Source organism: Streptopelia decaocto (assembly GCF_964273445.1).
Source record: "Streptopelia decaocto genome assembly, chromosome: 3".
NCBI classification, from domain to species: domain Eukaryota; kingdom Metazoa; phylum Chordata; class Aves; order Columbiformes; family Columbidae; genus Streptopelia; species Streptopelia decaocto.
The window spans coordinates 91,287,241-91,299,278 of NC_138656.1; the positions used below are offsets into that span (position 1 = coordinate 91,287,241).

At 40.3% G+C, this 12,038-nt stretch overlaps 1 protein-coding gene across 1 annotated transcript in view; it reads right to left on the reverse strand.

The window, feature by feature from the left end:
* ADGRB3 (adhesion G protein-coupled receptor B3) overlaps positions 1 to 11,557 on the reverse strand; it is a 449,703-nt gene extending 438,146 nt beyond the window's left edge. Inside the window, exons 1-3 of the mRNA XM_082048907.1 lie at positions 11,512 to 11,557; positions 11,260 to 11,347; positions 8,003 to 8,771 (exon numbers count right to left, since the gene is read on the reverse strand). Of these exons, the coding sequence (XP_081905033.1) occupies positions 8,003 to 8,756 (754 nt within the window). The 5' untranslated portion in view covers positions 8,757 to 8,771; positions 11,260 to 11,347; positions 11,512 to 11,557. The remainder of the gene's footprint in view (positions 1 to 8,002; positions 8,772 to 11,259; positions 11,348 to 11,511) is intronic.
* Between the last annotated feature and the right edge of the window lie 481 nt (positions 11,558 to 12,038).

Sequence of the window (12,038 nt, forward strand, 5' to 3'; positions counted from 1 at the left end):
ATAAACATACATCAGTTGATGACACCAGTTAACAAATTCTCACTTAACATAAGGTATTTCCAATGCAAGTTAGAAGTGGTGAGGTTGGAAGTCCTGTTAATCACTTTCCATAGCTAAGAGTTAGAGAATTGCTTTTTTGATCCTTCCTCTCCCATCACCCTTCAGAGAAGCTGTTCAATAGCACACAACCATCAGCTATGGTTGAAAGTTATAAATCATGCTATAAACAAACACTGCCTCTGCATGACGAGGAATGAGCTAGCAGTACATGAACAAGAGGAATCCAAGTCAGCTCTCAAAGTGTTTTACATCTCCTGAAGAAGAAAAGAGAGCAAATTAGTGAAAATTGGCCAAAAGGGGACAATACATGGTTCTCCCCATTGTCACTAATTTTCTGTCAGGCTACGGAAGAATGGATGGTATGCAAAGTTTATATTTTTGTTGTGTTTTTGCCATTTCAAGGAGATGTAAGTAAAATTTGAACTGAATAACTGAAAATAGCTTGCTTCCAAATTTCAGTTGCAGATTTTCAGCACCAAAGAAATACTAATTTGAGTGTGTCGTATGCTTTGTTTCCCCTTCAGATAATGAAAAATAAAAACAAGAAGGTGAAGTAAAGCACATAAAAAGATAGGCTAACCAGCTAAAAGAGGAAGAAAAGCAGTAAGTGGTTACAAAATTGCTTTTTTTTAAGTGTATCTGCTTCAGTCTACCAAATGTCAAGGATGGTTTCGAAAGTATAACTACAGAGAAAAAAAATTTAAGAAGTTTGAAAGAATAGAATTAATACAAATTATGAACTAATTTGCATTTGTTACAAGAAACACATGCTATAACTGTTTCACATCTCTTTTGTGGGCTCTAATCTAATCTTCATTTAGACGAAATTATACTGATAGCATGGGGAATTTGCCTTAAGTAAGGACAACAATTTGGCCTTTGCAGAGTAAAGTAACAACACTGGTCTCATACGGTTATTATGGACTGTTTTTATTAACTCTGATGGTGGGTAGTCCATCAGAAGGTGTCAGTAATTGGACAAAAACTGTATGTATAACTTCTCTAAAAGACTAACAAAACTGAAAATTACTTTCAAAAATCTGGATGTCTTCCTCTTGAGATTTAACTAGCATCAGAAAGGTCTCTAACTCTGAAATATTCATAAATCAGTGATGCATAATTTGTAAATTTGTACTTTTTATCATGTACAACTTTCTCTATTCTAAAGAGCATTTTATATTTCTTGTTAACAGTGAATTCAAATAATGCTCAATGGAATTCTGTAGTGACCTTTGTTTTATTACAGTTACTGCATATTTATAAATGAACAGCTAAACTTCATTTTGAGAACTACAACAACTTTGAGTTGGAATCCTTTGATAAAACACAACTGAATAAACTTAATAAAATTAATTCCCTAAGAAGAGAAAAAGAAAAGTCTCCTCTGAAAATTCCTCTGTGTATACCAACAGACAAAGCAGATTTTTCCATGCTTTTGCAAATAGACAACTAAACAAAACAGCAATATGGAAAGATTTGAACAGAAGATGATAAAGTGCTTTAGAAAGAGCACAGGAGAACATATTAAATGCAACAGCTCATATAACTACTGCATTATATAAATGTATAAAATATAAATACATAGGTATAAAACACTGCATAAGAAATGCAGTACCTGCATTATGTCATAATATAACTCCATGTAATATCACTGAAATCTTATAACTGAAATCTCACTATGTAAACAGAAACACCATTTACTTGCATTAATGGCTGTTCCACACGTGAACACTTCCACATTTGTCAAAAGCATAAGCAAATCAGAGGACAAGGTCTAAAATGTAGCAAGCATATTGTACTCTGCCCACCCAGACAAAGTGTGACAGAAGTATTTGAAATCACAAGGCATAGCTTACTGGTATGAGAAAGGCAAACACAGAGTGTGTGGCTGGTCTGAAATATTTGATGGTCCAGGACTCAATACTACTGAGCACTTGTTCACTGGAGCCAGCAGCAAGAAAGTCAGAATTCTGTTCCTAATTTGGGTATTCTTTGACTTTGCTCCGAACGCATAATTTCTTTATATACCTTTCCCATTCTGGATCATTGGTTCCTATTTATGTTCTGTGCTCTTTACAGTGAGGGTCTCTAGGAGCATTTGTCCCCAGCTGAGAGCAAGTCTCCACATTGTCTGATGTACAATAAGGCATGTAAATGGAGGTGTAACTCAAGCAAAAATGGTTGTCTGGGGAACCAAAATACTGGTTTTGGTTATAACACAGCTTCCAACATACTATTTCATGAATGTTTTAAGCAAGCAATGAGCTCATGAAAAACTGGTAGTCAGATCCTATACGCTACATTTGTGATCTTGCTGAAGGCAGGGCAAACTCTTCACTACAGTAGGTTGACCTTTTCCACAAGATAAGTAATACACAATTTTGTTAGTATAAGAAGTGCTGAACAAAATACTGATAGAATCCATGATACCAAAGAAATCAACGATTAGACATATATATGTGAAAACAAGCATATTTACTAATAAAGCATTTAAATAACTGGAAGCAAAGCCATTTATATAGGCTTTTCCTACCATAAAAGAAATTGTCTCTGTATTTTCCTTTCTTGAAAGTATCAGAAAATTCACTTATGGATTGACCCAAATCTCAGCAAATTCAATACACATATGTGAGGTGCTGATTGCTCTTGCACGCAAACTTCTAAACTTTACATCAAAAGAAGAAGTTTCATAGTTTACTGAAGTAAATCAGATGGAAATGATCAATACAGCACAAACTGAAGTGCAATCATTAGTGATAATAGCATATAATCCTTGAAAACAAAGACAGGGTTTATTGATTAAAAGATTTTTTGATCATTAATGCTTTTTGTACAGTGCAATGCTTCAAAAAAAATCTGAAATCAAACTTGCATGGCTCTGATAATGCATCCCATTATGAGTGGTCCACAGTGACCCAAATATGTATTAAGAATATAGATGTTTAGGCTAATTGTTTTCTTTTAGCAAAATAAGTCAAAAAGGGCATTATATGAAGTGCACTGGAATCCATAGGAGATTTTGAAACATTTCCTTCAATTTGGATCCAGATCCATACAGAAGAAACACAATGTCTCTAGCTGATTTTATGAAGGTTTCCATTATGATTTTGGCCATGAACATTTTAGGAGGAACAATATTAATGCCAAAAAAAAAAAAAAAATTCTTCACATTCTAGATTTTCACTGAGATCAAACTGCTCACAAAATTGTGATAACAAACTGCTCATAACCACATTATTTGAGTATGTCAGTTTTAAGTTTTTAAACAATATTTTATAAGTCATCGTGAAAAAACTTTTCATGCAAAATTAGAAAGCCTGTTCATTGTTACTGCTCACCTTCCTTTCTCCCCTTGAACTCATGGATAAAAGAACCACTGCAAGCAGCAAGTTATAAAAAATATTAAGAATATTCTAAGTCTGTTATTGTAGTCATTCAATAATCTGGACAACAGATTCCTTTTGGAATGTTTTTGAATTCTGAAATGTTGCTTTAGTCTCAAAGAGTTGTTGCTCACTAAATATCCCTATAGAAATATAAGGTTGTTAGACTCCATTTCATAATTTTTGATCTTCCTAGGCAGATCCTGCACTGATTCAAGTTTAAATCCTCTGATGGAGCCATGCTATGACATGCTATTACTGCCTATAACTTTCTGACTAGGCATGTCCAGACTACTCAGCCAGATAGTCACCTCTGAGTATGTGATGAATATTATAAATTAATCTTAAATGTGTACAACAGGACTTGAGCATTGATGGAACAACATATCAATAGATGCATATGTGCCACGAAAGCTTCACAAAACTATCTGCATTACTCAACAATGTGTCATAAACTATTATTTTAAAGAGGCATCTTATAGTAAATCCCTTGTTAAGATATTCCTGTTGTTTTCAGACCTGAAATCATTAAAAAAAAAAAAAATCAGTTTCTGAATATTGAGATGCTGGTGCTCAGCTGTTAGAATTTTGACAAAGTAGACCAATGCTACGTTTCTAGCATATTAAAAAATCCCTACTAAAATTATTTTAGACTATCTGAACAAGATATACAAGATGAAGCCTGAAACTCCAAATACCAAGATATAATTAACGTAAATATCCCTTCCCTTCTTCTCTTCTGTTGGATAAGAGGATGAAATAATTACTTTCATTCTTTTATGAATGTCCCTGTCAGATATGTCAGTAAAACACAGGAGAAAATTCTCTCTTAGTTTCTGTCTAAGTAACTATTATAAAAACCCATAATATTATGGCTTTGTGATGGTCACAATAAGAAAAGACATTTTTGCATTCTTTTTGCCGTAATTCATGAAATTGAATGGACTGACTACATGCAAAAGCTTTACAAGCCCACTAAAGTTGGAACTGAGCCCTGTCTTATTGACAGAAGCTTCATGAGATAGTTCAGTCACAGCACTGAGGATCAAGAGGACAAATTCCCCTGACTCCTTAAATTCAGGCCCCTGCCAGTGTGTTCATTCAGATCTCTTTGCTAGTGCTTTGATCCAGGCTAAGCACCTCAAATATAAGGCTATGGAAAAGGATCAAGATTCAATGAAACTGAGTCTTAGTGAAAAAGTGGTGATTTTCAATATTGCTTTAATGAGCAACACCAAAGATGATATGCCTAGAAAAGAAATACTGATTAAACTACATATTTCAAAACCATTTTATTAAAAAAATAATAGTAACAGCTTCCTTTTTTGACCTAGTTCATTTTATTGTTCAACTCTCTTCAGCACTTCCAGAAACACAATCATCCATTGTATACTTGTCACATCTTTTGTAAAAGGCAACACTTCTTTAAAAAGGAAAAATACTGAATTTCATCCATTTTCCTAGGCCATTTATCATATTCAAAATTGTAAAAATCTTCAGAGGTTAAAAAGAAGAAACAGTAGGCTTTTATCTAAATACTCTCTATTTACATTATGAATCTAAAATGTGACTGGAAACAGTTTTCGGAAAAGATTTTGTACTTCATAGAGTCAAGCTTGATGAAAGCAAATCTGAAGAATGGGAGGGTATGCATAATCATGTAAAAAGCTGTCATGTCTTTGCAATTCCTTTCCGAAAGTCATTGCTAGGCAGTACCAAACCCCAAAGTAATACAGAAATTCATAAAACACAATCCTACCAAGTCCAGAGCACTCTCACAGTGATAGACAACTGCCATTCCCCTTAAAACTCAACTTACACCAATAAAACTGTACTTTCAGTTGCCACTACGAACTCTAACAGCAAGAAACAATACTCTTAGTTATTGGTCAATCTTATTTTTGCTGCCTGTGCTGATCTAACTTGAACCAGATTGCCTGTGAAAACTAAATTTGCATTTCTTGCTTAAATGTTTGCTGACACAAGAGATGAATTGCATTATGTTTGTGGCAGGAATATTCTACATTCTGATCCCTCAGTAAAGCCTCCAACTGAGCCACAAACCAGCTTTATACAGAAAACAGACTCAATACACTTCTCTCAGATTTTTAGCCTTTTGAATAAAAGAGAGAAAATCCTTTAAACAGTGAGTAGAATAAAAAGAGCATACTACTGAGAAGTACCGTGAGGCTTCATTTGCTACCTGATCATAACTTTCAGCAGCAGTCTGATGAACAATTTCTAATTATATTAAAGTAACTAAACCACTGAAATGATTGTATTATGGTTAAAATTGTCAGTGACACCAAAGAAACCCCAAAACCCCTAAGTGCAGTGAAAAACAAGTAAAGGAAACCATGGACCTAAAAAAAAAAAAAAAAAAAAAAAAGCAAAGCCACCCCCTCTAACAATGCTGTTTATCAAGCTAATATCCAAGAACACAAGTAGGGGCAAGAATTAAAATACGTCTGAAATTGGAAGCAAAATATGATGGAAACGTGTTTCAAAACGTAAGGAAAATAAAGTGCTTGCCCTAATTCCTCCATCCTTTCCACTAACCATATTTCATAAATAGGTGCTTTAACTGGGAGACACACTTTCCCTTAGAATTCAGCGTATTTTTAGGAGCGGTACGAAGGGCCCCCGGCGACCTGTTCGTCGCCTGTGCTGGCACTCCTCACCCCAGCATCGAGGTGGTAGCTCAGGATGGGAATCAGGGCGCGGGGCGGGGCGGGGCGGGGGGGTGAACGCGCCTTTCTCCCGCCGTGGGAGTGACCCCGCAGTGCGGGGGCCGCGGGGACAAGCGCCGCCCGCCCTCTCCGCTGGGCCACTAACGCGGGGCAGCCGCTACACCACGGTTGCGTCCCCTACGCGCCCCTGGGTCTGCGCACTTTAGGTTTTCTGAGGGGTTCCGTGACACATACGATGAAGGGGGTGCAAGCAGGGCGTCCCACTTAACTTCGACAGCACGCTTACGCGCGGTGTGAGCCCCTACGCACCCGCGCAGCGCCCGGGACTCCCGCTCGGTTCTGCCCGCTGCACCCCAGGCTCCGCGACCGGGGCTGCCTCCGTTTCCCAGGGCACTAATTAGGTCTAAACGATGTCAGACACCATCCCTGCCGCTGCACAGGTTTCTCTGGGAGTTTTTTAGACAAGACAAGCTTCCCTGTCATTTAAGATCATTCTGTTTCCTGGGCTCTGAGCTGTTGGGTGCTGGGAGAGGCGCTGACCTGCAGGACACCCAAAGTGTCCCTCATCCCTCCCCTCCCCCCCAGTCCTGCCTGTGGCTGCTGGCACCACGTCAGCTGGAGCAAGTTCAGCTTTTCTTCTCCCACAGCACTGGGGCTTGGCTGCCCTTAAAGAAAATCCTTTCCTAACAACGTGTCAATGTTACATTCCTCCACAAAGCAACTTCTATTAGGGGGGCTGGGAGCTTGGCGCTGCCTCACCACAGACTGGGAGCTTTGTGGCTATGCAGAAAACAAGGAGAGAAGGAACATTTCCTGCATTAAAATGCAATAACCCTGGGCTTGATGATTTATCCCTTGCCACAGGGGCACATCCCCCCCTTCCCTCGTTCCTGCATGGCTGCTCTGAAGGACCCCATCACCCAGAGATTGCAGCCAGAGCCCCCATCTATGTTCAGCCTACGCTTTCTCTGCCACTCACCCCTCCAACGTGCTTCCCAAAATCACGCCCAACCTCCTCAGAATTTCAGGAGGTAAAAACAGGAGGCATGAACCAGAGAGGCTAGGGAGATGCTGCCACTAACTGCTGGACCCCTGGCTTCCCACCCTTTCACAAGTCCCCTTTGCCAGCAGGGACACAAAGCAGCTGCTGGGACTATTACATCAACCTCCTCTCCTGACTAACATTGCTAGGAGATTCAGAGCCTTCGTCTCCTGGAGCTAAGGCTGTCTGGAGAAGAGAAGCAGCAGCCGTCTGCACACAGCCCCTTCGCGGAGCTCCAGGCAGGTCAAAACAGCATGTCCAAACAGCATGTCCTGACTCTGCACAGTGCCTCGCATCTTTAGGCATCACACAGAGAGGGTTCACCCCAGAGAACTGCATTGGCTTTTGGTTTGTTTTAAGGTTGCAGAGGTCTGGCCCAGCTGTGGGACCAGGTGTCCTGACCATGGTAAATCTGGTCTTTTAGTCAGCTTACCCGCATGCCTTTGGAAACATTTTCCTTGCAAAGTCAAGGGGGGCAAGATTTTGTAGTCAGGTGGTTGCAATAAAGAGGTGTTGAGGGGGAGATGGCTTCCTGGCTCGCTACCTGTGGGCATTACTGTAAGTGAGGGCTGAAAACAGATGGATTCTACTTATGGGGAGTTTCAACAGTGCTCAGCAGAACTATATGCTGAAGGTTAGGCCAGTTCAGAAATTAAAATGCAGCCTTCCTTGCCCTGAGGGAGTGTGCATCTTGCCCAGCCCTTTCGCCTTGACTAGAGGCAAGCTGGAGTGGAAAGCAAGTCAAATGAATCTGAGTATCAAAGAGCACCAGCAGCAGGACCTACATACCGGTGTGGGATTCAGCTCCCTCTCCAAGAAGCACCTACCTTCTTTCGGTGGCCGTTTGGCTTCTCTGCTGAGGTTGCAGACCTGGGTGGTTTGCAGCTCCTGGGTCAGGCAGCCCTCCGTCTGCTCATTGAGGGGCAGCACCACATTATTGAGCAACACCAGGGACTGGTCGTCTATTCCCCATTCTCCCAAATGCTGAGGGCAGGTGCATTTTGTATACATGATCCCACAGGACTCGGTTCTCCCATTCTCGGATTTCAAGCAGCTCTCCAACCAAGTACATAACACATGGCACCCAAACTGGCTTGGGCTCACCTTGTTTAACACCAAAAACTCAAAGAAGGATTTTTGGTCTTCTTCTTTTTTGTGTAATCCTGGTAAATCGATAGGATAGACGCGGCGTATCTGAATAAAATTCTTATCATACTGCAGAAATACAAAAGCATTCTTGGAATCGCAGAGCTGCATTATAGAATGGTTATTTTTTAAAAGATCCTTTATTTTTTCGTGGGAAAAATGATCAAACTGATAAGCCAAAAGGGAAAAGTTGGAGCAGCTGAAGTCCTTTTTGGAAAATTTCAGGTAAATACTATATTTGGTCGGATCTGGATTTTCCAGCGTCCAAGTGCAGTTTGTGAAGTTTTTAGGAAACATTTCACTTACAGAATATGATCCATAAATGACCCCCTTCACCAGCGTGGAACACCAGAAGTCTTGGGCAGCATTAAATCCAAACATAACCAGTAGATAGGTGGAAAATATATAAATCAGCAAATTACGAACAGCCTTCATCCTATGTCATTTGGCCTGCAGGAGATGAAATGAAATAAAAATGCAAGTAGAATTCTTCACGCATTGAAAACCAAACTCCTTCCAATATTCGAGCCAGCTGTTTTCAAGCTTGCAGTTAGAGCCCCTTTCAGAAAGAAGGGCAGGTAATTTTTATTTTATAACGCAAGGGACGGGTTTGCTGCTGTGTGCACAGCGCCATCACGTGGCCTTGGCAACAGCCAAGTCTCCTACAGTCAAATTAAAAACCAACATCTATTAGATTATTAATAGGAATGTCCTCTCCTGTCTAAGATGTAGTCATCATGGCGTGGACTAGAACTGCTCAGCTTAGGTAAAAATCTAGACACCTTACCTGGCAGACCAGGAAAAGGACAATTCATTTATTTATTTTAAAAGTGAATAAGTAGTCTGCTATAGTCATATATGTGCATATACAATATGCACATGCAGAATTTATCTAGAATAAGACAAGAAAGCCAGTAGCATCTGTTGTTACATATTATTTTTCTATTAAGTCTGAGAAGTAACTGTGAAGAATTACAGCCATAATTTAAAAATGCACAAATTATAATTTGTTACAGATGGAACATTATCTCCCATATGCCTACATGCTTTCACCCTGGCCACCTGGTATACAGAGGTCTCTATAGAAAGAAAGCCCAGGCAGGAAATACTGAGTAATGTATTAATAAAATTTCGAGACTGTTGGAGAAAGAAACAAAGATAGATGAAACTAGTTCTGGTCTGGACTAGTCCTGGACTACCAATAAATGCCAGCTTTTTAAGATAATAATTTCAATCTGCTACAGCCTCTCAGGAAATATAAAATGGATCACTGTATTAGCATCTACAACCACTATCTCTATATAGCTGCCAGTGCTACAGCAGTATCTCTGCATCTATTGGGCTGCACTTGCCCTCTTATTACAAATATCTTGTATAGTCTGGTTAGCTGTGTTTTGCAGATGTGTGCTTGAATGATGAAGGACATATTACATTTTCTCTGCTAGTATCTCCAAATAAAGCTGTTTTACTGCACCTGTCAACCATTACAGCATCCACATGGTCTGTTCTCTTAACAGTGGCCTAGGTTAATAAATCAAACCTTAGTTATATTTACCCTTGTAATGCTATCCAAAAAATTCAAATTGAACATTTTCAGAATTAAGCTTTGAGACGTTGCTTATCTCTTAAAAAATAGTAGCTTTTCACTTTCTGCTGTCAAATGCAAGCAGACAGAAGTGATACCAAGCTAATTTCAAAACTCTCTAGATTGCAGTCTCTTCCACTGTTGTTCTGTAAGCAGAGACAGACATACACAGGCACTGAGTTTTGATGTCTGTCTTTGCCTAGCTTTTCATCTCCTCACCAAACAGCAAGGCATCTTCTATCTCCCATTGCGTAACACACAGCAAATCACCGGATTAAGCTCCCTTGAAGATATTTTTCTATCTCCTAGATTGTAATTCAAACTCTGAATCTTGAAATGGGCAAAGCATCACCAACTCTAACCCTCTTTATAGTGGAGGTTAAAAAAAAAAAAAAAAAAAAGGCAGAGCTGCTGCTGAGTCTATCCACAGAGTCAGATTTTCTCATTTCTGAGCTTCCATCTCAATGAATAGCATGGTTCTCCTTCTCCAAATCGGGTCAGTACAGCATTTAAGGTTTTTTAAAAGTGAAACTTCTCAGGAATTCTGGAAACAATTTCCCCTTTGCTGAAGCACTTTGCAGGCAATGCAGTTCTGCGCAGTGTTATTCAGGATGGTGTAGGTGTTGAAAGCCAATGTGGCAATAAGTGTCTAAATTAGGAATTTCACCCAAGAAAAGGGATTAATTTTATAATCTGAAAAGAAAAAAGGGGACTTATTTGCTTTTCTTCTTGAAAAGGAAAAAAGCCTCTGACTTTTCTCATCCTGTGTTATATTTGCATTAGAAAAATAAAGACGTCTGCAGTGCTAGGCTGTTTTCTGTGAAGAAATGTAATCAAACAGCCCTCATTTTAGTTGCGCGTTTGTTCACGCAAGGCTACTGAAACACAACATTGTCTTAATCTCTCTCCCTGTGTGCATTGCACGCACACACGCACACAGACACACAAATTGAGTGTGCCAGCACCATTTCGTTTCATTTGCAGTATTGCTAAATACAAGAGTGAATCTGCTCACTGAAAGGATTAGTCACTCAGATTAAAAAGATCTTTCTTTTCCATGGAGGAGGGAGTTAAAGAATGGCCACAGAGGCTTAAGGCTGGCCATTTGGGAATGGGGAGAACCCTCTTCTGCTGAAAAGCAAACGGGCGTTTAGTTTGGATATTCCCCAAACTGATTTTCTAGGTGACACTGTAGTTTAGCCGAACATAGACGGCGCCATCACTCCACTTATTTTTTCCCCCCAAAAGAAGACCCACTGACTTCTCTTATTTTAACTTCCTATTAACCTAACATTCCCCCCCGCCGCGTCCCCCCTTCCCTCCCCCCCCCATTACCCAGTCTCGTGCACAAACCTCAGGTTTTCTCGGTCTCGCTGGAAATTACTCTTCAGGAAAGCAGACCTGTCGCAAAACGGACTTCTCTAACTTTTAAACTGCAGAGCTGAAGTAAATGCGGAGATCATTTTGTATGTGCTGTCTCTCTCTGTATCCTTCAGCAACAGCCTGTCCCCCTCCTCCGCCGCCTCCTCCCCGGAATCCCGAGCTAAAAGCTCTCCAGTCGTAATCCCTCGAAATGGGAAATGGAAATGCCCCGGGTACCCTTACCTTCCACTCCGAAAGCTGTCAGGCTATTTCTCTAAACCACTAGCACCACAGGCACACGTCCCAACAACAGTGATGGAGAGATTCCCCTTCTGTCGGAAGCACCGTTTCCCATTTTCCCCGGCTCAGGTTCAAAACCAAGATTAAAAAAAGCAGCAGAAGATAAAAAACGCAGCGACAAAACCCCCTCAACGCCACGCACACACCCCACCGAGGAAAAAAAGCAGCTTTGGCTCCGGATCCACCAAATCCAACCACACGAAGGGAAAGAAAAAAAAAAAGAAAACCACCTCTAATCAGCGAGACTGCAGGGGAAAAAAAATGGAAGTGGCTGAGCAAGCGAAGGGTTTTTTTGTTGGCTTTTTTTTTTTTTACTTGAAACAAAGTCTCAGCACAGAAGCCCGATGAGCGGCGATGCCAGGCAGGCGGCGGTCTGAGAGGAGGACTAAGGCGCTAGTGCAGATTTGTTGGTGGGTTTTGTTGTTGTTGTTGTTATTACTAATAGACTTATTCCTCTTTCCTCCCTCCTC